Here is a 27,363-nt window from a genome sequence, read left to right as displayed (position 1 = left end):
CTCAGAAGCAATGGCTGTGCCGAGCTCACAGGTGCAACAAGGTACTATCTCTGCTACTTCTGACATTCATGTTTGTACTACTTGTAGTCAGGGTGCCCTGGATATGATTACTTCGGAGGGTGCTGGAGGTGTAAATGGTTCAAAGCAGCATATTAACCAACTTACTAATCTCCACTTTACTACCCTCCAGGGAGATGATCAAGCTCTAACACAGGATGCGGAATCAGGAGATTTCTATTCTTTATCAGAACAGTCCACGTCATCCTGTGAAGATTTAGTTTTACAGTTTTCCAAGCAGATGAATATGGCCAGTGGCAGCGTTCATAGTAGCATCTGCATGGATGATTCAGTAGATTTTGCTGATGGTAGCCCTCATACAGTGCGTAAAAGACTCGAATTGACAACAGATAAGGGGGTTGAGCAAAGTCTGAATCTGCCTATTGACTATGAACCAACCTATCACCCGGAAGCAGAGATTTCTTTATCATTGATATACCAGTAAATTATGTCTCTTTGTGAGGAAACGCGCGAGGAGAGTCAAAGGATCCAAAATTTGTGCCGCAAATTGCAGAATTCGGTGCGGCGGCTGGCTAAGTCTCAGGCTGACTTTACGTCAAGGTTTAACGATGCAGAGACTCTGATTTCAAACCTAGAGGATGATCTCGCTCAGCAAAAGGTTATGACTGAATCATTGCGTACCATCAAGGAGAACTCCCAATGGAAAATGGCCGATTTTGAGAATCGCGCACGTAGGAATAACTTGAGAGTCCTACATATTCCAGAAGGAAATGAAGGGCAGGACCCCCGCAAGTTTATCGTGGAACTGTTTAAAAATGCCTTTGCAGAGATCAGCAGATGGGATTGGAATAGGGAGATCGAACGAGTGCATATGTTTCCTTTTAACATTCGGCTTTGCCCTGGACAAGCAGATGATAAGCCCAGAGCATTTTTAATATCTTTTAATAGCTTTTTGGCTTGTGAGGAGGTTTATCAGTTGGCTCGTCCGACAAGAAGAGAGCGGGGAATGGTTTTGGATTTTTTGTTAGGCCAGATTTTCGTAAATATACAATGGAGAGTCGTTGGCAGTTACGCCAGCTAATTAGTCAGTTTCAGGCTAAAGGGGCGCAGGCATATCTAATGAATCCAGCTAAGCTGAAAATCATTTTTCATGAACGTACTAGTCTTTTTTCACTAGCGAGGGGCTTGTATAATTACATTTTTTTTTCTCTTTTCCCTCTTGTGGAATGCTTGTTATTATTATGTAGTAAATTATTCCCGTTTCCTTCCAATCTGAAAAATAATAATGTGAAATTTGATTTCCTACCAGTTCGGTGGAAGGAAGGACGTCCCTCTTTTCCGACTGGAGGAACTTGCAAGCAAGGGCAGGGGATTACGTAGGCTTGACATCTGCAGGACCATAAGTCCTAAAGCCTTGTTAAAGGGGAGAGTTGGGGGGAGGAGAAGGAGAAGTGGGTGGGGTGAAGGGTCACTGAGGTGGGGGAACACATTCAATTTTTTTAATGCATCTTTCAATAAATATGTGAAAATATGATAAAGTCTCCTCAAAATTCAAGAAACATATTTCATTAATATTTAGAAGGGTTTCACCTTAGTGCATCACAATATATCAGTGCATTGGTGAGTATTTTTTTTTAAGTGATACTTTAAAAAAAATGTACGTATAAACATTCATTCCTTCCCCTACCCCAACTACAATACTAATATTGAAGTAAGAGGCAAGTACGTTTTCACGTGGAACCTTTTGGTTGGCCTGGGTTGTGGTACATTGACAACATTATAGTTTATTAAATCATACACAAGCGGAGGGTCTGTACAGCGCATTTCCTGAATTCATGTATTTCAAGGTGCCCTTTTAGGTGATGGAGAGGAAAAAGACAAAGTGAAAGAAAATAATTGCCTAGGCTCTCACAATTTGGTTAAGTGGTGAAGCCAGGATTGAACCTAGGTGTTCTACTTTCATATTGTGCAATCCTGTTTAGTTCTAATTCAGTAATGAAGTTACTTCCTATTTAAACTTGACTCTCCCAAGGTAGCAATAGCAACAAGGGAAGGCTTACCCTACGGTGAAGGAGAGAGAAAGCTATTCAGATACAGAATAACACAGCATTGACAAATCTAACACTCTTCTAGAGACTAGGCGCTTTATTTAGAGGGCATTATGGAATAAAACCGTCAAAATAACTCTATAACTCAATGACTGCACAATGTACACGATTTGGTTCTCCTACTTCTACCTTACCACCTTCCACCACCCTCGCAAAGCCCCACTGCTACCCTGCTGGCATCAATGCGGCCCTCTGGCACACCACAAACCAAACTATGTGGCACCTGGGAAATTGTTTGCGCGTATAGACTATCACGAAATGTTAAGATTTATAGAAGACGGAAAAGAGGCCACAATTTTGATAACCGAACTAATGATCTTTTGTAGAGCGTACTTTTATGGGCTTTCCTATTGCAATAAGAATGCTAAGCATTTGGTTTGCTATGTATTTTCGAGTACTCTTCCACAAAACTTTGTATCTAGTCTTGTTACCAAAAATATATTTTTTTTAAATGCAAATAAACTTACATTTGTTCTGCTTTCATTACAACAGTGCAAAGATGGTCGCCCACTGCCATCAAATGAACGGCGTTCTCTTCAGCATTTGGAAGAAAAGCTAAGAACGCTTCGGAGAAGAGAAAGGCACCTAGCGGATTTCCAGCAAAGTTGTTGGACATCATTATGCAGTGTTATGAGACCTCTGAAAGTGAGTTGCGTGCTAGTTATCATGCTGCTTTTTTCGCTCCCTCTCCCTTTATATTGCACTGGACATCAAAAGAGATTAATGTTGCAAAACATTTGAGGAAAAGACGTACCAACTAAAATTTTAATGTTACGCAGGCATTCACCTAAAAGTCTGTTGATGATAAAGGAAGATAGGTCTAGATAATTTCCTTTTGGTTAAGAGCCACTCGAGATTTGTGTGAAACTCTCACCACTGCTTATACATATTACTTGAAGTGTATTTGTTCTAATAGTATTTACATTTTCCCCACTACTCAATTGGCATCTTAATTGCTCATCTAGATTTTATGCATCAGCGCCTGTTAGACCATTGGGCAAAAAATTCTTGAGAGAGCTAAGTGATAAAATTGTATAAACGGTCTGTCTCAAAATTGATCAGTGATCAAAAGCTATTATTGTTAGAAATTCCAGAAAGTAAGGGATTGTTGTTTGAAAAATTGTCAGTATTGAACCATAAGGCAGCAGAAAGTAGACTGCGTTCAGTGTTGCCATAGTAACATTAAAGCAGTTTTATATGTGAAGTACTGTGGATAAAATGTCACCTCCCACTTCTCTTCCGTTTTCTCTATTTACAGCACTGCTTTGGCCTACGTGTGAAATGTATATAAATATATTTTATGTCTTACCTTATCAAGAAAAGGTAACATTTGCCTTCAACAAAACCTGCCCATTCAGCCACAGTTATTTCCTTTGCCACGTTTCTGTTTTATCGGTTCATTGTTGGTTAGAATCCTTTTTATCTTTGAAATTAGATCATAACTTGATGATAACCTTTCTGTGTAACCATATGTACAACAGTTCCTATTACATTTGTATTCTTTACTATACTGTTTGCTACGTAAGGAGTAGTTAGTGTTGGTTACCTACTCAATAGCATATCAACTCTTAGAAAATCGTTAAAACAGTGCCAGATTGGGGGGGGAGGGGCGGGGGGGGGGTTTCGAGGGACGATGCTGAGTGAAAATTAAATAAATAATTCACCTCGTTTTCGTCTGTTGGAATCCCCCCAACCTGGCCCCCTCCTCCCCCCTGCTGTTACCTGCACGGAATATATATCTCTCTATATATATATATATATATATATATATATATCAAAGCAATCCCGACCGCCCTTTGCTGCGGTCATAGACGGGCACGGACCTCCTTCTCCTCGTCTCCTTTCCTCTTACTTCCAAATCAAGTAAGGAACGCCAATACACCGAATAGTGTAGCAGTGCAGAAGTTTATTGACAGTATTGCCAGAGCAAGTGCCCTCCCTGACGCGTTTCGCTCCGCATATGCAACAGAACCCTCCAGCAGCGCCGAAGGAAGAGGCCACAGGCAGGGATTACGGTTGAGGCTTTCTTTATTGATACTGCAGATGTGGCATGATGCATTTCGACTAAAAATCGCCTTCTTCAGATGCCGCTGCCACACCAAGTTGAGTAAAGTCCAGATTTAAATAGTCCTGCACCACTCCCCTGATGAGGAATAGGCGCCACACCCAACCATGCGATCATCCACCGCGCTGTAGTGTAGTGGCAAACTACAGCTCCCAGAAAACTCCATACCTGGGATGGTGGGACGTGGGGAAACCACAAGTTCAATCCTGGTATTTGTGACTCCTTGCAGTATTGGACTCACTTGATTAGGTTTGTATTGCTTCTCGAAAGCCTCTCGAGTACCCGCACTGCGCTCCAACCTAATGAGAGCAGGTCCGCCGGGTCGTGTACTGATTACCATGAACCAAGTAACCTCTGTGTAGTCACAGACTGCCGACTAGCAGCATCCCTTACTTTTCCTGAACTCAAGAGGTGGGCTGCCGCCTGTCAATACCTTGACCAAAACACAAACTGCTTGCGCAGGAACCAGTGATGCAGGCAGTCAACTTGAAAGAGCGGGGCCCCTTGAAGTGCCTCTGGCTGACACAAACAAATGCAACAGAACCCTCCAGCAGCGCCGAAGAGAGAGGCCACAGGCAGGGATTAAGGTTGAGGCTTTCTTTCTTGATACAGCAGATGTGGCATGATGCATTTCGGCTACAAATCGCCTTCTTCAGAGGCCGCTGCCAAACCAAGGTGACTAAAGTCCAGATTTAAATAGTCCTGCACCACTCCCCTGACAAGGAATAGGCGCCACCCCCAACCATGTGATCATCCACCGCGCTTTAGTGTGGTGGCAAGCTACAGCTCCCAGAAACCTCCATACCTCGGCTGCTGGGACGTGGGGAAACCACAAGTTCAATCCTGGTATTTGTGACGCCTTGCAGTATTGGACTCACTTGATTAGGTTTGTATTGCTTCTCGAAAGCCTCTCGAGTCCCCGCACTACGCTCCAACCTAATGAGAGCAGGTCCGCCGGGTCGTGTACTGATTACCATGAACCAAGTAACCTCTGTGTAGTCACAGACTGCCGACTGGCAACGTCCCTTGCTTGTCCTGAACTCACGAGGTGGGCTGCCGCCTGTCAATACCTTGACCAAAACACAAACTGCTTGCGCAGGAACCAGTCATGCAGGCAGCCAACTTGAAAGAGCGGGGCCCCTTGAAGTGTCTCTGGCTGACACAAACAAATGCAACAGAGCCCTCCAGCAGCGCCGAAGAAAGAGGCGACAGGCAGGGATTATTGCTTTCACTCAATTCTCTCACAACTGTAGGTGTCCTGGTGGTTATCACGATTCAAAAAGGGGGGTGGTGATGGACAGAGTATCTGAATTAAGCAGAACACTCCTACCCAGTCAAAAGATCAGGGCTTGATCCATCACCGTTTTTTAGCTCACTGCACCATCCCAGTTCAGAACCTGGCTACATGCAAATTAGTCTGTCCCTGGCCCAGTGCATCATGGGAACAGGGCAGACCAAACTACCAAGCCAATTCTTTACTGGAAAGGAAACAAGCTTCCGGGGACCGGTTTCTGGCATTACAGCCGTCTTCGGCCCGGCTTGCTTGAATCCGGATGGTGCAGTGAGCAAGGGACTCACATCTGAGCATACCCTTCCACACTTGTGGTGGCCAAAACGATTCAAAAATTATTTTGGCCACCATGAGTGTGGAAGGGTATGCTCAGACATGAGTCCCTTGCTCACTGCACCATCAGGATTCAAGCAAGCCGGGCCGAAGACGGCTGTAATGCCAGAAACCGGTCCCCGGAAGCTTGTTTCCTTTCCAGTGAAGAATTGGCTTGGTAGTTTGTTCTGCCCTGTTCCCATGATGCACTGGGCCAGGGACAGACTAATTTGCATATAGCCAGGTTCTGAACTGGGATGGTGCAGTGAGCTAAAAAACGGTGATGGATCAAGCCCTGATCTGTTGACTGGGTAGGAGTGTTCTGATTAACTCAGATACTCTGTCCATCACCACCCCCTTTTTTAAATTATTTTGGCCACCATGAGTGTGGAAGGGTATGCTCAGACATGAGTCCCTTGCTCACTGCACCATCAGGATTCAAGCAAGCCGGGCCGAAGACGGCTGTAATGCCAGAAACCGGTCCCCGGAAGCTTGTTTCCTTTCCAGTGAAGAATTGGCTTGGTAGTTTGGTCTGCCCTGTTCCCATGATGCACTGGGCCAGGGACAGACTAATTTGCATATAGCCAGGTTCTGAACTGGGATGGTGCAGTGAGCTAAAAAACGGTGATGGATCAAGCCCTGATCTGTTGACTGGGTAGGAGTGTTCTGATTAACTCAGATACTCTGTCCATCACCACCCCTTTTTGAAATTATACTGGTGGTTATCACAGCATTTCCTATTTTGTTTTCAAACCAGTGGTCGTATTTCTTATGAAAAGTAAGAGTACGGCCCGCTTGATAATCTTTAAAGTCTTGAAGGAACTTGCGTTGTTTTTTCGCAGTTATTTATTCCTCGAGTTTGCCCATGCAAGTAAATACATTCTTCATGTGCTCCTCCCTTATCTTCCTTGGATATATATATATATATGTATATATATATCTCCTACTGGCGGTCGGCAGTAGGTAGTTATAGTTAGGACCTAGTTTCGATAGGAAATCCATAACATTCAATTTGGAATAACTTTGGCGCCGGTGGACGAATCTTCGTGAATTTCTCTGCTTGGTTCTGCTCCTTCCCTGAAAGTTTGGGGGTGATTCGTCAAGTGGGAGCCGAGAAAAAAGGGGGATCCCAAAACGTGTTTTCCCCATGCAATTTTCCATAGGGACCTTTAGCCAGGGCTACAGCCCGAACGGCTGAACGGAATTACACGAAATTTGGCAGAGAGGTAGAGTTCTGTTCACAGATTGTGCTTTTTGTTAAATGGTGTAAATCCGTTCTTTAGTTTCTGAGAAAATTGCAAGTAAAAACATAGCGATATCTAGAGACGGAGTTCAGCATGCGTACGGAAATCTGTTAAATTACTAGCGCGAGCTGCATGCTGATTGTCTGTGAACTGTCTGTCAACACTCGAAACCAGGAAGTGTTGGCGGCCATCTTGTGCCTCGCTAGAACCGAGTCGCAAGAAAATAGTAAAACAAAGTTGCGGAATAAGGGAAGGGGGTAGGCTAGAAACATTCTGACCCTCTAGGCTTGCTCAAGGGGTCGTACATGGATGTTTAGGCTCTATTTTTTTAAAGGAAAATCGCGGCGTACGCGTATGGAAATACGTACAATTACGAGCAAGAGCTGTATGCTGATCGGCTGTCAATACTCCAAACCAGGAAGTGTTGGCAGCCATCTTGTTTGTCGGGAGAGCAGAGTCACAAGAAAACAGTAAAACAAAGTTGAGAAATAAGGAAAGGGGGCAGGGTAGAAACATTCTGACCCTATAGTCTTGGTCAGGGGTGGTACATGGATCTTTAGGCCCAAGTTGCTTTTTTTTTAAAATAAAAAATGGGGGGCTACTCGTGCAGTACATGTACGCGGTGGAAAAGGTGAGAAAAAACCTAGTAGTTTGTTTTATTCAATATGTTCCGGGGGAGGCAAATTACGAGGGGAATTTTTTTGCATAATGGGGGGGGTTACGGTCCTACTCCCCGCAGTCTGGGTGAGCGGCAACCCTCGGGTCTTTTAAAAAAAAAAAAATGTTTTGATCTCTCTCTCTCTCTCTCTCTCTCTCTCTCTCTCTCTCTCTCTCTCTCTCTCTCTCCCTTTCCCTTTCCCTTTCCCTTTCCCTTTCCCTTTCCCTTTCCCTATCCCTTTCCCTTTCCCTTTCCCTTTCCCTTTCCCTTTCCCTTTCCCTTTCCCCTTCCCTCCCCCCCCCTTTCCCCTTCCCTCCCCCCCCCCTTTCCCTTCCCTCCCCCCCCTACACCTCGCGGGGAACGGCACCTTCCTGCGGTAGTGATTTGTAAAATGACCTTCCAGCTCCGGGTACCTGCATTGTCTGGAGTTTTTTATTAATGTTGGGAGGGCGGGCTTGATAATACGTCCTTGTTAATTCCCATAGAAGCCTATGTTCTGGTGTTAACATAGGTATCTATGGGAAATACCAAAGGCCGTGTTATCAAGCTCATTATTGCCGTTTAATCAGCAGTTTCCTGCCAATAAAACAGCAATAATTTTAACACCGGTCCTTGATAATATGCACCTAAGTTTACTGGTCAAAAAAAGAGCAATGGTCCATATTATCAACAAAAGGCGATTCATTATCGTCGCTTTTATCGGCAGGAAACTGGCGATAATGGGCTTGATAATATGCCTTTGTGAATAACCATAGCAGCCCAGGTTAACACCAGAACCTGGGCTTGTATGGGAAGTTACAAGGGCCTATTATCAAGCACATTATCGCCGCTTTATCGGCAGTTTCCTGTCGATAAAAGCTGCAATAGTGTATCGCCTTTTGTTGATAATATGCCCCTTCATTTTTATGATAGTATGTTTGTGTAGCAGTTGTACTCTCCAGCATGCGCAGCGTCGCTTCGAAATCCACGTTTTCTTTTTCTTCAAGTTCAACAAGTAAACCTTTCTTTATTTCAGGTAGTAAATCTGTCGCTTTCTTTTCCCGGTTCGTGTGTGTCATCCGCTGCTGTACTTTTGTACAGTATTAATAATCATATTTTTTCTATATTTATTTGAAAGGTAGTGCCAAGGCGCCAAACGTTGATTACGTACTCCGTCCACCACCATTTTAGTAGTTTTTCACCATCGTTTTTATTATATCTGTTAGTTAGAACTCTGTAGTTTTCAATCCTAGTCTTGAATATCTTACTATAGAATTTCAACATTATTTTTATTGTGGACCGTCATAACCCTACCCCACAAAATAAAAGAAGTATGTAGTTTTTTTATTAACTTTTATTAAACAATAAATATAAACGAAACTCAATTATAACTATATTAGAACTAGAAAAATACCTTTAACAGACAATGCTATAAACAAATTGTGAAATGGATTCCAAAAGGTGTCTGATTGGTAATCTGCAAAAGAAAAAAGAAAATTAGAGTTTGGAATTATGTAGATGTGAGTAAATGAGCTGAAGCATTACGGGGCATATTATCAAGAACGGCGATAAAATTATCGCCGTTTTAGCGGTAGGAAACTGCAGCTAAAGCGGCGATAATAGGCTTGATAATATGCTCTTGTGAATTCCCATAGCAGCCCAGGTTCTGGTGTTAACCTGGGCTACTATGGGAATTCACAAGAGCATATTATCACGCAAATTATCACCGCTTTAGAGGCAGTTTCCTGACGCATGAAACCGCGATAATAAAGGTTACACTACAGTTTTGCGAGTGTAGTGTACCTGGTACATTTCACTTGTTATATTGCTGCGTTCAAGTTGTGTCCATATGGAAGTGCCTACTGCGTTACTGATGCCGGTTATGCCGACTTATTTCTAATGCATTGCTATGAAGGATTTGTAGATCTAGGCCTCTGTGCTTACCATTGTATAAACCTTGCGGCCAAACACATAAGAAAGTGGAGTTCACAACTTCATTTGAACAAATCTTCTACACTTCCAAGCAGACAGCAGTGTCTATAAGTTTATGAGAGAAAGATAAATTATGTCACAGAGAGTGAGAGAGAGAGAGAGAGAGAGAGAGAGAGAGAAAGAGAGAGAAAACAACATTAAAACTGTGTCGCAGAGTCTGGAGTTGAGATTTTTTCTTGAAATGTCACACGTAGATTTACTAGCTCCTTGTATCACTTTACCCATGTTAAAAGTGACTCAAAAGTTGCATAATAAGGTTGTGGATCTGTTTGTCAGACTGTTGTATCCTATCTGTTGTCACTGCTCGGAGGTAATTGTAGATTTTACAGAGAAGCTGCTGTACACTACGCAGTCTGGGCCATAATATCCAGCCTGGGCGACAAAATTATCCCCACTTGATCGGCAGGAAAGTGTCGCTAAAGTGGCGATAATGGGTTTGATAATATGCTCTATGGAATTCCAATCGAAGCTCATGTTAGATGTCCTTCACATCTAACATGAGCTTCGATTGGAATTCCATAGAGCATATTATCAAACTCATTTTTGCGAGTTTAGCGGCAGTCTGCTGCCGATAAAGTGGCGATAATTTTGTTGCCAAGGCTTGATAATATGGCCCTCTTTCTGCTTTCACAAATAAATGTTACACTACAGTTTTGCGAGTGTAGTGTAGCTGGTACATTTCACTTGTTATAGTGCCGCTTTCAAGTGGTGTCTAAATGGAAGGGCCTACTGCGTTACTGACGCCCGTTATGCAGACTTATTTCTAATGCATTGCTATGAAGGATTTGTAGATCTAGGCTGCTGTGCTTACCTTGTATAAACAGTGCGGCCACCGGAGTTCACCATTCGACTTGAACTCTGCTTCTATACGTCAAAGTATATTCAATACGTTGGAGACAATTCCATTGCTGTTGCTCGATAGGCCGTGGTTGCTTCTGAAGGATGTTTGCTGAAGGAAACAAAAGGACATTTTGATTAGTCATCGTAAACTGAGTTGCGTAACTACTATCAAAAGTGAATTTTAATGTGGGTTCTTAATATTCTGTACAGACTGTTGCAGCTTCAGCAAACAAAGGAAGATCAATAACTTAATACAGGCCTGGGACGGCCTGGTGACGCAGAAAAAAAATACTATCATGGACGCACAATTAATAATAATAGAGGCCTAAGCACGTGGCGTAGTACAGAAATACGACACAGAAATGTATGCACGCACAATTTTTAAAATTAGAGGTGTATAGGACCTTGTGACTAATAAAGAAATATTTCATTTATGTAAGCACAATTTAAAACCATTGAGGTGTAGGAAAGCCATATGGAGGAGAAAAAAATAGCATTATGCATATAAAATTTACAGTGGAGGCTGATGTTGTGACGTCTTCTCTTACCTTTGCTTCTGTCGTCTTTTGTCCTGTCTTCAAAGGCTGCGGTTTCGCTGAGTCTGGGGTGTTTTCGACAGTCTGTCTGTCACAGGCAGTGCCCACATTATATGGGAACCGCGGGGACTGACCAAACTAAGCCCAGGGCCGTCATTTGTAGCGTTTTCGCGGTCTGCAAGAATGACGGCCCTGGGGGACATCCCATTGGGTAATGTATTGGTTTCCAGGCTTAGTGATGGCAAGCATGCTAGGTGGTAGCATGTGGGTAGTGTGGGCGGGCGTGCACCGCGCATGTGCAAGTATGAGTGTGTGCACTAACAATTAACAACAGAGAGAGATGGGGGCGGCGTTATAATGTACGCAGAGGCAGGCCCAGAATCGGATCTGCAATGAGCGAACACTTCTAATCATTCTCCTTAGCGCGCCCTGAGCTCTGATTTGTCACTGAGAGGGTGATCGCGCCATAGTTTGTACTGCTTATCATACTCAGCGTGTACCCGCGCATACGGTACGAATATGCTTTGACGTTACTCGTCGCATTAAAGCTTCCGTGTGACGTCATGTACGGCGTTCTGTATGCAAAAGGGGGCAATGTTTCTACTTGGTTTAAAACATTTAGTTATGTATTTAATGTACATACTAAGGGCAGACATTTGGGATAACTATGAATTTTTTTAATACTTGTAATAATCATATATTACTTTTAAAAACAATTACACAAATCGCGGTAGAACATCATGCGTTCTGGTATCGAAGTAGCTGCGTAAGCACATCATAAGCGTACGCAAAGGCATGTGACTTTAAAAGTAGAGATTTGATTGGTTCATAACTTTTGCTATTGCGACTGTTGAAAGTTCCGTCCCATTATAATCATTCGACTTTGAGTTTCTAAGAAGAAGCATTTCTTCTGAGAATCTTCTCAAATAGAAGGAAGATCACAATAATAAGAGCAATGTAGTCATCTTCCAGCAGTTCTTCAGAGGGAGATTTCATTCCTGAAGAACGTCCAAAGAGGAAAGAAGCTCTAATTTGGAAGTTTTTTACTTTTCCAGAAGGACAAAAAAAGGTTAATGCTCCAAAAGTAACCTGTAAAATTTGCCAAACAACTCTTTCAAGGGGTGATCCATCTAAAAAATATTCCTTTGGCACAGCAAATATGGTGCGACACATGAAGAACTTGCAACCCAAGAACTTTGCTCGAGCTGCAAGACGGAGGTTGCACGAGAATCCACCTGCTACTGCACCAAGCACATCAACTGCGGCAGCAGCATTTTCAGCAAGCAGTCCACACCCACAAATTGATTCTGACTTTGCTAAAGTTAAAATACTATGCATTTATTGCGATAAACTTTTGTGTTATGGGGAACGGTCTATAGACCTGATGAAACGCAGGATGCAGGATCATTGCTGTCCTCGACATTAGATGTTGTTTTTTTCTCATTCTTTTGTTCCACTTGGAATTTGTTAAGAAAACACAAAAAAAACTACAAAACAAAAAAACCAAAAAAAAACCATTCACTGGTCAAAGAAAGAACTATATTTCTATGTTAGTGTGTAAATGTTTGTCAGAATGAATGTGTGGTTCATAAATGAATGAATGAATATCTTACTAGTGTATGGAGAATGTGAAAGTGCAGAACTATAAGGAAGTGCTACGGCATAAATCTATAAGGTATTTATCTATAGTATACTGTAGTATGTCCGAAGCACTTGAATGTAACATATGTACATAAATATGTTACAAGTCTATGCTTTAATTTGTGCTGCTGGTGAAACTGCCTGGGTGAATTTGTATGTGTTAGTGACGGATTTACAATCCCCTTGTGCCTCTTGTACACAGCCGTTGCGTCACTTTTGTGACACAGCGGTGGTGCAAAAGATGTGCCATGGTGTGTGCTACTAACAATGTGACGCATCTGGAGGGTATATTACATTGCAAAGTGCTGCGCCAGAAGAGGCGTTCTTGTGCAGAAGGGGGTGCAGCAACGCCTCCTAAAAGTGACTGAGTGAAATGTATAACATTTCATTCCGTCACTTTTGAGCTTATGCTGCGTCAAAACCTTGCACATGCTTGAAGGAGGTGTAAGGATTGATACAGCATTGTGAGCATAGGGCCATAAGAGCATTGGTGGAGCTGTGTTATACTTGCAATCGACGTCAAGCAATTATTAATCCAAAAATTCATTTGCAATTTAGTTTTATTATTTTATAATAAGAATATGAAATACAATCTTAAAAATAAAATAAATATAAATATTTATATTAAAAATATAAGAAATTAGTTTAAAAAGAAAGACATAATAATTAATACATTTATAAATTATCATTTACAAAACCTTTGAAATTCACTGAAAAAAACATAGGTTACACACACGTTATAGTTAGGAATTAGCATTTAAAAAACCTTGTAAATTAATTGAAAAAGCCATAGGTTTCACACACGTTACAGTTAGGAATTAGCATTTAAAAAAGCTTAGAATTCATTCAGTCGTGGCGGGGAATTTCATCATAACCTGCGCACCCTGGCTCCTTAAGTTTGACATTCGTGCCCCCAGCTCCCACTGCCTCTGTGCTGTAACTTTGCCTACATCTGAACGAATAAGGTATTTGTTGAATTTATCTGCAGATTGAATTTCTATTTTTATATATATATATATATATATATATATATATATATCGATCTCCTACTGGCGGTCACCAGTAGGTAGTTATAGTTAGGACCTATTTTCCATAGGAAATTCGCAACATTCTATTTGGAATAACTTTGGCACCGGTTGACGAATCTTCGCAAAATTTTCATAACTAAGGCCAGGTCTGCTCCGATCTTGGGGCGATACGTGAAGCGGGGGCTGAGAAAAAAGGGTGGGTCCCAAAACGTGTATTCCCCATTCAATTTTCCATAGAAACCTTTAGTCGCAGCTACAGCCCGAACTGCTGAACGGAATTACACCAAATTTGGCAAAGAGGTAGTCCTTAGTTCAGACTCATGCCTTTTGCTTAAATGGTGTAAATCTGTTCAGTAGTATTTTAGATAATAAAGGAAAAAAGTACATATATATCTGGGCGGAGCCTAACGACACATCTCATCGTGAGATCTGATTGGATGTCCGCACTTCATCCAAGAAGTATTGGCAGCCATCTTGGGACCAATATACATGATAGCACCTCATTAAAAAGCATTGCAGTTAATAGAAAGTTGTAAGACTTTAGTTACATTATAAATCATTTGTTGATGGTACCATACTCATTTTAGGAATTGTGGTGTGTTCTAAGGTGATTTTACCATGTGAAGAAGCCTTCTGCTGGGATATCATGAATCATGTTTGAGAGAAAACTATTTTCTCATGTTTGTCCCATAGAGGTTTGGAAGGTGCTCCAGAAGCTAAAATGAGAGCATATTTTCTGTAAATTCACATTATCTTTCTCAGCCATGATAATAAAGTCTGACATTCGCAGTAAAACATGTACATCCAACAAGGGCAGAAACTGTCAGTTGATTCCTTTGTGTTCTACTGCAGCTTCCCAGAGTGTTCTAAAGATCAACTAGAGCGCTAACAATCTTACTTATGACAAAATTATGGCACACCCGAAGCCATCTTGATTGGAATAAACTGGTAACACTTAAAACATTTAATTTAAAAAGGAACAAAATGAGGGGGTTCATTTTGTCATAGAAATTATGGTTAGTGTTGCAGAATGAAAAATTAGGGCTTGTTTCAGGAGAGATCTCAAATCCTCTTCTATTTAATTTGAAAATTCTGACATGCAGACTGAAGAATCACTTTCAATACCAGCAGTAGACTTCCAGTTAACTCCCTGGTAAGCACTACCCCCTACACTACTTAATCATCACTGCACTACCCTAAACCCTAAAACACTACCCCCTATAGTACACAAACACCACTGCACTTCCCTAAACACTACCCCCAGCATGACCCCCTACACCAGCCAAACACCACTGTGCTACCCTAAACAGTAAACCACTACCCCAGCACGACCCCCTACACTACCCAAACACATCTCTACTACCCTAAACCCTAATACACTACCACTGCACGACCCCCTACACTACCCAAACACCACTGCACTACCCTAAACCCTAAATCTATCCCCAGCACGACCCCAAACACCACTGCACTACCCTTAACCCTAAAACACTGCTCCCAGCATGACCCCCTACACTACACAAACACCACTGCACTAAACCCTAAAACACTGCACCCAGCACGACCCCCTACACTACACAAACACCACTGCACTCCCCATAACCCTAAAACACTACCCCATACACAATTACCACTGCACTACCCTAAATCCTAAAACACTACCCCCAGCATGACCCCTACACTACCCAAACACTGCTGCACTACCCTAAACCCTAAATCCACCCCAGCACGACCCCCTTCACTATACAACCACCCCTGCACTACCCTAAAACACTACCCCAAGCACGACCCCTACACTACACAAACACCACTGCATGACCCTAAAACACTACCCCCAGCACGACCCCTACACTACCCAAACACCACTGCGCTACCCTAAAACACTACCCCAGCACGACCCCTTACTCTACCCAAACACCTCTGTACTACCCTAAGCCCTTAAACACTACCCCAGCATGACCCCCTACACTACCCAAACACCACTGCGCTACACTAAAACACTACCCCGGCACTACCCAAACACCACTGCGCTACCCTAAATCCTAAAACACTACCCACTACACAAACACCACTGCACTATACTTAACCCTAAAACACTATCCCCACCACGACCCCCTACACTACACAAACACCAATGCACTACCCTAAACCCTAATACACTACCCCTGCCAGACCCCCTACACTACACAAACACCACTGCACTACCCTAAACCCTAAAACACTACCCCCTACACTACACAAACACCACTGTACTACCCGAAAACCCTAAAGCACTAACCCCAACCACGAACCCGCAAACACTACACAAACACCACAGGACTACCCTAAACCCTAAATCTACCCCCTACACTACCCAAATACCACTGCACTACCCTAAACCCTAAATCTACCCCAGCACGAACCACTACACTACCCAAACACCACTGCACTACCCTAAACCCACCCCCAGCCCGGCCCCTACACTACCCATTCACCACTGCATTACCCTAAAACCTAAAACACTACCCCATCACGACCCCCTACACTACCCAAACACCATTGCACTACACTAAACATTAAATCTACCCCAGCACGACCCCCTACACTACCCAAACACCACTGCACTACCCTAAAACACTACCCCAGCACACCTCCCTACACTACACAAACATCACTGCACTACCCTAAACTCCAATCTACCCCCAGCACGACCCCTACACTACACAAACACCATTGCACTACCCTAAATCTGCCCCCAGCACGATCCCTACACTACACAAACACCATTGCACTACCCAAAACCCTAAAACACAACCCCCAGCACGACCCCTACATTACACAAACACCACTGCACATCCCTAAACCCTAAAACACTACCCCCAGCACGACCCCCTACACTACACAAACACCAGTGCACTACCCTAAACCCTAAATCTACCCCCTACACGACCACCTACACTACCCATTCACCACTGCACTACCCTAAACCCTAAAACACTACCCCAGCACGACCCCCTACACTACCCAAACACCACTGCACTACCCTAAACCCTAAAACACTACCCCCAGCACGACCCCCTACACTTCCCAAACACCACTGCACTACCCTAAAACACTACCCCAGCACGACCCCCTACACTACATAAACACCACTGCACTACCCTAAACCCACCCCCAACACGGCCCCTACACTACCCATTCACCACTGCATTACCCTAAAACCTAAAACACTACCCCATCACGACCCCCTACACTACCCAAACACCATTGCACTACCCTAAACATTAAATCTACCCCAGCACGACCCCCTACACTGCCCAAACACCACTGCACTAACCTAAAACACTACCCCAGCACACCTCCCTACACTGCACAAACATCACTGCACTACCCTAAACTCCAATCTACCCCAGCACGATCCCTACACTACACAAACACCATTGCACTACCCAAAACCCTAAAACACAACCCCCAGCACGACCCCTACATTACACAAACACCACTGCACATCCCTAATCCCTAAAACACTACCCCCAGCACGACCCCCTACACTACCCAAACACCACTGCGCTACCCTAAACCCGCCCCACCACAACCCCTACACTACACAAAAACCACTACACTACCCTAAAACACTACCCCCAGCACCACCCCTACACTACACAAACACCACTACACTACCCTAAAATCTAAAACACTACCCCCTGCATGACCCCCTACACTATCCAAACACCGCTGCACTACCCTAAACTCTAAAACACTACCCCAGCACGACCCCCTACACTACATAAACACCACTGCACTACCCTAAACCATGACCCCCTACACTACCCAAATACCACTGCGCTACCCTAAACCCTAAAACACTACCCCAGCACGACCCCTACACTACCCAAACACCACTGCGCTACCCTAAAACACTACCCCAGCACGACCCCTTATACTACACAAATACCACTGCACTACCCTAAACCCTAAAACGCTAACCCAGCACGACCCCCTACAGGATGAGGAATTTATGCAGTGCCTCGTTTCGTATCCTCCTTTACAAACATGTCTGTTAGCATAGTTTGTTTCTGTGCCTCTAGACTGAGATAAAGTATTTCACTAGAGCGATGTCACAAAATTGAGCCCCCCATTCAGACCTATTAAAGTGCCTCAGTCCTTTTTCAAAGGTGTGTCACGGATATTTCTGCAGGCAATTTGTGCAAATGTAGAAATTATTCAGAACATGCTAAGCAGAAGCACAGTTGAACTCTTGATAGATCGCTCGCCACTTAAACAGTAAGGCAGGTGTATAAAGGGGCGTGGCCTCGGACCACCTCTCTGCAACGCAGCTCTGCGACGCTTACTTGAGGTACCTGGTGGGCTAGTTGGACCCCAGGGACCCTAAAGATTCAAGGGGACTTAATCCCCAAACTTAAAACGTACCACAGTTGCGTTTGCAAGTTGGTGAAGGAAGGGGGCTGGGCCTGAAGTGACATGTGTGCAAACACGCCCTGTGGCGCTTTTAAGTTGGGGTATTAATTCCTCTTCAATCTTGAGGGTCCCTGGGGGCCAACTAGCCCACCAGGAACCTCCAGTATGCGCCAGAGGACTTCGTTGCAGAGAGGCGGTCCAGGCCATACCCCTTTTTACACCTCTCTGAAACGCACCTCTGTGGCGCTTAGTAGGGGTACCCGGTGGGCTAGTTGGACCCCAGGGACCCTCAGGATTCAAAGGGACTTAATCCCCCAACTTAAAACGTGCCATGGGGCGTGTTTCCACAGTGGTGAAGGGAGGGGGCGGGCCTGAGGTGATGTGTGCAAACAAGCCCTGTGGCGCCTTTTAAGTTGGGTAATAAATTCCCCTTCAATCCTGAGGGCCCCTGGGGGCCAACTAGCCCACCAGGTACCTCCAGTAAGTGCCAGAGGCCTGCATTGCAGAGAGGTGGTCCAGACCACGCCCCTTTTTACACCTCTGCAGTGATGCTCTGTGGCGCTTACTGGAGGTACCTGGTTGGCTAGTTGGACCCCAGGGACTGTCAGGATTCAAGGGGACTTAATCTCCCAACTTAAAACGGCCACAGGGCATGTTTGCACAGATTTTACCTCAGGACCCCCTCCCTTCGCCCCGTAGCATGTTTTAAGAGGTAGTTTCAATCCCCCTGCCCTATTGTGTACTAGGGCATTACAGAGGAGGTCATGCTAATCACATGGGTACCAAAAGCGCATAGTGTTCCCTAGTGTATGTAGGTGTTTTCACTATATTCTAAGTGTATTTTAGCATACCACTGGTTCTAGGCCTGGTTAGTCAGAGTCAGTTACCACCAGTACCTGTCTGAAAAAGTTGTGGGCACACGATGATTTTGTAACAAGGCCTCTTTCTGCTCCTCTGTTGGTTCTTTCTGCATATGTCTTGCTTCTTCTTGCGCTTTTCTTCGTCTTTGTGGACTTCTGTTGCTTCTTTCTGCATTTCTTTTGTTTCTTTCTGTGCACTTTTTCTTCTTTCTTCACATGTCCTACCTCTGTAGGCATCGCTAGAAACTAGTATTTCAAAAACCTTTGAAATTCACTGAAAAAACCACAGGTTTAAGTTACGTTATAGTTAGAAATTAGCATTTAAAAAAACCTTAGAAATTCACTGAAAAAACCATAGGTTTCAGCGTTGTTATAGTTAGCAGGACATTTCACTCATACAAAACCATAGAAATTCCTCCGTTATAGTTAGTTCCGCTAACTATAACTCGCACACCTGCAATGCACTGCTGATGATGTCACATATTACATCACTGATGACATGGTCAGTGACATCACTGATGACATCACAGATGACATCTCCAATGACATCACGGATGACATCATCCAGTGACTGTGTGTTTCTGTAAAGTTTAAATATGTTTAATATATATAGGGAAAGGCATATTGAAGAATGAGTGGGTGTATAAGTGTCTGAATGGATGATTTAGAAGGTGCGTGACCGACTCTATAAGTGAGTGATTAAACGTATCTTACTGAATGCATGGGTTAGTGACTAAACTGTGTGAATGTCTGTATCCGTCTGTGTTTAATATATATAGGGAAAGGCATATTTGTCAGAACTTCTAATCGAACAGTATCAGCCACTTTTCTTCCCAAGTCCAAAACACGCTGTTTTCACAAAAGAAATAGCTCCCAGAACAATGGTTGGAAGGTACTGAACCATCGGCGGGATTCCAAGATGGCTGCCGATCGCGATGAAGGGTTGGCGGTCTAGTTGATTTGACTTCCACAGGTGCCTGAGTTACGGTGAAGCGCGCGATCTCTGCCTAATGCGCACTTCACTAAAGAAGCAACCGGAGCAGGACGAACTTTCATAGAGCTGTGTAACGAACTTTAGTTTTCGAAAGAGAAAAGGCAGTATTGTTAATTTCCTCGTGCGCTTTTCAAGAGAAAACGCTAGGTAGAGGATTAAATCTATGAACTCCACCTCTACCTGTCAAGCGGCGTTTCCATTTTCAGTCAGCGTCTTCAACCAGAGGCCTCCATCGGCAGCAGTTCCTGAGGAGAAGGAAACAAATTCTAGATAAGTCTTTCGAGTCATTTATTCAAATTGGGTTTAAGCATTTGAAATTAAATTGGAGTAATGTAATATTGAGACTGGAGAAAAAAGGGACTTTTCAAAAGAGAATACTTACCAGAGAACAGCGAATTCTTGAATACTCTAAGAGGAAGAAGAGAAAAAACACGAACATTAGTAAAGTAGTTAGGAAAGGTGCAATACACTTTAAAAAGGAGATTAATCATTTAGGTTAGTAGTTAGTGCGCAATATAGTTTAATGTTAATTAGGCACATAGAATATTTAGTTAGGCATATATAATCCTTATTCTAAGATTGGGGTTCAACGTATAGAATCCTTTTTTAGTTCCAATTGAGAAGATAGTCTTTTGATTCAAAACAACTAGGTTTCAAGAAAAGGTAAGAGAATAATAAAAGTTTATTCCTTTTAAAAAGAAAGAATAGAGGATTAACTTAGAATCACAGAAATATATTATATCTTGTTTAACAGTATCATCAATAAGAAGTGATACAGATTTAAAAGAAGAGAAGCAAGGTATCTGGAACAAAAGGTAAAGATAAATAAGTTACAGAAAAAGAGAGAGAGTAGAGTAGGTCAAGTAAAATGTTAATGATGTTTCTCATATAATTTAAGGTTCTCTCTCTGAAGTTTATGTCTGCGGGATGGACTAAGCAAGAGAAGCAACTAGAACAGTTCCAGGGCAGCTCTTCTGTTATGTTCTTATTTTATCCAGTCCCGCTTCCCCCTGAGGGGTTCTCTAGGGTCGAGTTTCATAACAGACTCTGGGTATCCTTCGGAGGGAGTTGGGAAATTAGCAACTCTGTTCCTGTGCAAGTCTTGGCGGTAAGAATTTACTAAAAACTTTGTTTGAACCCTGATAGAGTGAAGTGCCCACGTTTAATACTTGCACCCGAACGAAATGGCCAAAGGCATAAACTTACAAACTCTGGGAACAGTTTTAGAGGCTATTCAAAAGGAATTAGTAGCAGTTAGAGAAGATAATCGGAGCCTTAGACAAGAGATGATGAATTCCAGGAAATAAACCGCAGAGTTAGCTCAGAGAGTAGACAACCACTAGGTTCGGTAAAGGAAGGTGTTAATACCCTAGCTGAAGGTTCAAATAGATTAACTACACAAGTAATTCATTCCCCATCCCCAGTCATTCCTTTAGCACCACCAGAACGATTTAGCGGGGATCCTCAGAAGGCGCAAATATTCTTGACTCAATGCTCACTTCACTATATGTGCCACCCTTCAATTTTCCCGGATGCGCAGTCTAGAGTGGCCTTTGCCTTGTCATATCTGAGCGGTGACGCAGCGTCATGGTCAATGCCATTGATTTCTCGATATGACCGTATTTTGCAGAGCTGCGACGAGTTTAAAAAGGAGTTTTTACGAATTTTTGACAGACGAAGAATCTCTCAAGCCGTCGACAACGAGTTACTGGAACTACGCCAAGGGAATCGTGACTTAGTATCCTACCTGGCCCAGTTTAACAAATTAATAGTTGAAACCGATTGGCCAGAAAGTAAAAGAGTGGCTGTATTTTATCGTGGGCTGCGCGACGAACTCAAGGATGTTTTAGCCCAAATCCCTAATAGACCCACAAAAATTTCTGAACTAGTGGATTTGGTATTAGAAATAGATTTTTGTCAAGGAGAAAGGAGAGGTGAAAAAAGAAAAGATTTTAAACCAGTGGTGCCGAGATTTGATAGGGCAAGATCTGAGGGAAATCGAACTGGAGATGGACCATCCAATCCAGAGCCGATGCAAATCGGAACGATTAGAGGCCCATTAACTAAAGAAGAAAAAGAGGAAAGAAGAGCTGGAAATCTGTGTATGTATTGTTGCTCCAACGGACATTTCGTAAGAACGAGTTACTGGAACTACGCCAAGGGAATCGTGACTTAGTATCCTACCTGGCCCAGTTTAACAAATTAATAGTTGAAACCGATTGGCCAGAAAGTAAAAGAGTGGCTGTATTTTATCGTGGGCTGCGCGACGAACTCAAGGATGTCTTAGCGCAAATCCCTAATAGACCCACAAAAATTTCGGAACTAGTGGATTTGGTATTAGAAATAGATTTTCGTCAAGGAGAAAGGAGAGGTGAAAAAAGAAAAGATTTTAAACCAGTGGTGCCGAGATTTGATAGGGCAAGATCTGAGGGAAATCGAACTGGAGATGGACCATCCAATCCAGAGCCGATGCAAATCGGAACGATTAGAGGCGCATTAACTAAAGAAGAAAAAGAGGAAAGAAGAGCTGGAAATCTGTGTATGTATTGTGGCTCCAACGGACATTTCGTAAGAAATTGTCCAAGGAAACCTAAGACCTCCTTTAAGCCGAAGGAAAACTTGCAGCACCACCTGTAGGAGGAGTTGGGCAGGTGGATGCTGATCGAGAATCAACTCCAAAAGAACATCTGATGCTGTCCACTGTACTTTTTCAAATACCCAGTCAGCATTCTGAAAATGATGTAAGAATGCTCTGCAATGCAAGAGCCACTGCAAAACGTTATAGTCATTCCCCCTTGTGTTTAAAAAGACTCACTTGAGCCACTAAGCTGGAGAGCTCTTAGAGATGCACCCGTGCGCCAGGGAGAGGTACAGAGACCCGAGAGGATTGTGGCAGTTTTCTCAGCAACCCCAGAATTTCGTTTTTTATGTCTACTGATGAAGAATAATATCCAGAAACACGTGTCTAGAGAGTCACAGCATTAACTTGCACCAACTTTGGTGAAACACTTCAACAAAATGCAAGTAAGCATTTAACCCCTTCGCTGCGGGGGTTATTCCCCCGCTATGCTGGGGGGGAGGGGGGCGCGTACAGCGCCCCCATGCTCATGACGCGCTCAGCTCGTCTTGAGCTACGGCGCTCCGGTGCTCATGACGAGCTCAGCTCGTCACAGGTGTATTGACTCCCGTGGAACGCTCAGCACAGCAGGGGGATTCTCTCTGCACCTGAGCGTTCCACGGGCCATGACGAGCTGAGCTCGTCATGAGCACCGGAGCTCCGTGGCTCATGACGAGCTCAGCTCGTCATGAGCTTTGAAGGTGTTAAACTGAACTGCATTTACCAGGATGCTAAGGGGTGAACTGTGTAGGGATCTCCACTTCCAAATGGGCCATGGCCATACTAGAAAGAGTATCAAATTTGCTACCTTATTGCATAATAGAAATGTTTCTTGTAGTAGAAAATACCTTTTTCACATTAACTAACGTATCTACAAGAAACATTGGTGGCAAGAGGAAGAAAACAAGTTCAATGTTATATAGTAAAAGCCATTGAAAAATGCTGGGGCGAGTCTGGATTTTCTTTGTGACAATAGAAAGAACATAGAGCTTTCTGGTGTGTGTAATTTGATAGCTATAGTTACATGTGAATCAGCACACAGTAAAAGTATCAGAAACATAGTGTTTGATTCAGTAAGAAATTAGAATTATGATTTTAATTTATGAAAGTAAATAGATACATTTTAACTTGGTAAAACATTAGAGCATGTCAAGAATTCCCGCCTTAGTGAAAAACGATTTAATTGCCACTTTGACTTTAGCATCAACTTTACTGTCTGCCCTTGCTCTGTGTCATACTTTAGAGTACAGGAATTACCTTGGCTGACTGAAAGCTATCTTTCATAGCAAGCGACCTATCCTAAAGTGGCTCATTTAATTAGGATGTTGTCAGGTCTGTTAGAGTCAGTGATCTGCAATCATATTTGCATAATTTTGTCAGAAGCTGAGAAATACAGGTACAGTCGGAGAGAGAGATATTGGTGTTTTGTGCCCACTTTCAACTCCTGACGAAATCCAAGTTTTGTACCAACAGGGAGCACCTGAACAGGCCACTTAGTAATCTTTCCTTGATTGAAAATTAGCAATTAGTTGAGTCCAGTGAGTGGTCTCAAAGCACCTTAACCAAATGGAAAGAAGTCTGCAGTGTTATTTGGAAAAGAAAACTAGGCCGGTGAACTATTGCTCAAAGAGCACCCTTATTAGTTCATACTCCATCTAATTCAGTAATGTTCACCTGTATAAAGTTAAAAGTCCGTCATTTGTCTTCAACCTTCTCTTCAAACATCTAAAACAACTTTGCAGTATCTGCAAATTTGGCCTAAGTCTAAGGTTGACAACTTTCCTTTCGTAAAACTGTTGTAAAAGGTTTAACATGTGTTTTAGTGTACAATACACTTTTCTTTTATTTTTGTCATAAGCCAGTTGTATTGAAATTGTAAAAAAGCTCTCTCTTATTCATTTTGGTCCTTATGGTCTGTTTAAACATAAGTTTGTCTCATTGGTGATCAGCCTAATTTTCCAGTAGGCCTTGTCTCATTTTGTGGATTGTGTTTTGTTGAAAGGTGATATTCTCCATTTGTTAATTTTGTGCGTTATGATTTTGAATTTGGACATCTTTCCTGAGTGAAAAACCCAATATATTTTCTTGTGTTTTGTTTGTGAATAATCCAGGTTCGAGCATCATAGGAAAATATCAAGGTGCTAGGTTTTAATTGTTGCCTTTTGCCTCTGGTGTCCTGGGCCCCATACTCCAGACTTCTAAACTGATACTCAAGGGCCCATTTTTAGCACTTGACTCCCAGGGTAGTGAGCCTACTCTAGTCTAATACTGTAAGTTAGAGACTTGTGAGTCACTAAATCACAGTATTTCGCTGGAGCAATACAGCAAACAACACTTTATGAATTTCTTATCAACCTTCTTTTTCTTATGAAAATAGAAAGTACTTTGCTTTACACAGTACTAAATACAATGCGCTCCTGCACGCCCTGATCCCTAAAAACACTGTATGCTGCCCCACTCCATGTGCCCAGCAAGTATTGGAGGCCTTCTGGCTTTGTCAGGGTGTCACCGTAATAGTAATAGTCAAATGCAAAACAAGCCAATCAACCATAATGCAGTTCAACATTAAAAACCTTTGATGGTACCAACTTTTTTTTGTTCTACCAAAAAAAGTAGTTATTTAGCTTTAATTTCAACATGTCTATAAAGGAGTCACATGTGAAGTATTTCTTTGTCAGAATTGTATTTCTATTTTGTATCACAGTAGTCAAGCAACTACCTAGCAACAAAGACCTAGCAACACAAATCCATGCTCCCTAGAGACTCCCAAGATCAGGAGCAGCTCCAGGACTAGTTGTTAGCTAGTCAAAACCACTAATAAGAGACTTAGGGTAGCACTTTGTAAAAAAATATGCAGGGCTCTGGGACGGGGCCTGAGGCCCCTGCCTTTGTGGGGTACAACCAAATGATTATTTCAAGTTTTGGCATTGACCCTTTGACTATGGTCTGTGACTTCTGGGCCCACAGCAGTCCTTTTGATGCAGCTGCTAAAGGTTTTGTTTCTTTTTGTATTAAAACAATAACATTCTCACTGAAACGTTTTGTCTTTGAAGCAGTTGCCCTTGCTATGACATATGGGTCAGTGTGCAGTTTTTCAATGACTGCTTGAGAGCCCTGGGCCACGTGGTCCCTACCAGGCTTTTCTCCTGCCAGTGGGCTAGTCTGCACCTGTTCTGTTTGTTCCTGCCCATTCGTTTTCTCTCATCAGCTTGGACTAGAGTATGGTAATGCATTCTTCTTGCTGTCCCCAGGCACATGGTTTTAGGGGGAGGCATGCAGCAACACTCCAGGTCAAAATGGCATTTCAGATGCCTGGGGATCTCCTTTCTTCCACAGCGGCTTCTGGTTTTGTCCCAGAAGCTCCCTATGCAGAATGATTTCCTCCACGGTGGTTCCCCCCATTTGTAAGAGAATTAGAATTGCAACAGCACTTTTCGGGTCACAGTCCTCCCGCTGAAGCATTTGCCCTCGGGTAATAATTAAAACTTAGGATTGCAGAGCACTACTCTGTGGTACCTGGTGTGATTTTCCTCCAGAGCACCTGCCCTCATCATGGGAATTTCAAAAGTCATTAGATGTGGTAATATTTTTCTTGGTCCAATGGCCTACATGACGCTCTAGGCAACTCCCCACGCATTGGAGGAACAAATGCAGTTATCTCTGGCCACAGTGAGATTTTTTTTACACGGAGTGTTGCTTTTCACTCCTGGTGTTGTGGTCTAGTCAAACACTGGGAGATGATGGACGTAGCGCTGAAACTTTTCAGACATTCACCCCCAGTCACAGTTCTGGGTAGAATCCATCATCAGACCTGGGTCCATTGCTCACTTTGCCACTGGATTCAAGCTAGTCTGGCTGATATGGGGTGTTGCCCCTAAACCGGTTCCAAAATGCTTGTTTCCATTTAAGGGAAGACCTGGCTTGGCTTGGACTGTTAGGATGAGGACCAGGGTCAAGACTGATTTGCATATGGCTGGGTCTGAACTGGGGTGGCGAAGTGAGCTGTAGAACGATGATGGATTCAACCCAGATCTGTGACTGGGGGGGTGAGTGTCTGAAACATTTCAGTGCTCCGCCCATCATCTCCTTGTGTTTGGTATGGTCTAGTCACCAGGAGTATCAGTTTCAGATTGTTCCTGAATTTCATTTTTGTCTTCATTCTGTTGAAGGGAGCCTCAGTGATCTGCACTTCTACCCCCCAACCCATAGTAGTTTCTTGGACTGGGGTCTCTCCGTAGCAGGATCCCATGGCACTGAAGGCAGTTTACACTACCAGCTTGTGCATTACCACATTCTCCTACCCAGTTGAATGGCACATGTTGGTCTAGCAGCAGTCTTGGGTACCACACCCAGTGGCCCACTCAGCCATAACCTACAAGGAATGCTCTCTTTCAGGATCTTCAGCAAGTCCATCCTCTTCTGTCCTGCAAATACAGTGTAGAGTCCAGAGCCAATGGCCTCGGAAACAGATTCCAGTAGAGCCCCAGGATATATTCATCTGTAGTCTTCTACAGGCGAGATCCCTCCGCAAGGTGGCTCCTTTTTTAGGTCTCGTGGCGTTAACCGCGCGAAAGCGCGGTCTCGCCAGAGACCTATTGTCACTGACTCAGCTTTCCAGGAGACAGGACCTGGCCACGCGCATCTCCCAAAAGGCGATCGGAGCGGGCCGCGCGCGCGAGAACGCGCACGCTGTGGCCATCTCCTGTCTCCTGGGAAGCTCCAACACACACGCAGCCACACCTCCTCCTGCACGCATGCGCACACACGAGCGCACATACACGC

At 43.5% G+C, this 27,363-nt stretch overlaps 1 protein-coding gene across 1 annotated transcript in view; it reads left to right on the top strand.

The window, feature by feature from the left end:
* LMBRD1 (LMBR1 domain containing 1) overlaps positions 1-27,363 on the top strand; it is an 890,221-nt gene that overhangs the window by 450,475 nt on the left and 412,383 nt on the right. The window contains exon 9 of the mRNA XM_078648011.1: positions 2,619-2,771. Within this exon, the coding sequence (XP_078504137.1) occupies positions 2,619-2,771 (153 nt within the window). The remainder of the gene's footprint in view (positions 1-2,618; positions 2,772-27,363) is intronic.

This window comes from Lissotriton helveticus, chromosome 6, assembly GCF_964261635.1.
Source record: "Lissotriton helveticus chromosome 6, aLisHel1.1, whole genome shotgun sequence".
Lineage (NCBI taxonomy): Eukaryota > Metazoa > Chordata > Amphibia > Caudata > Salamandridae > Lissotriton > Lissotriton helveticus.
This window is presented reverse-complemented; position numbering and strand designations above follow the sequence as displayed.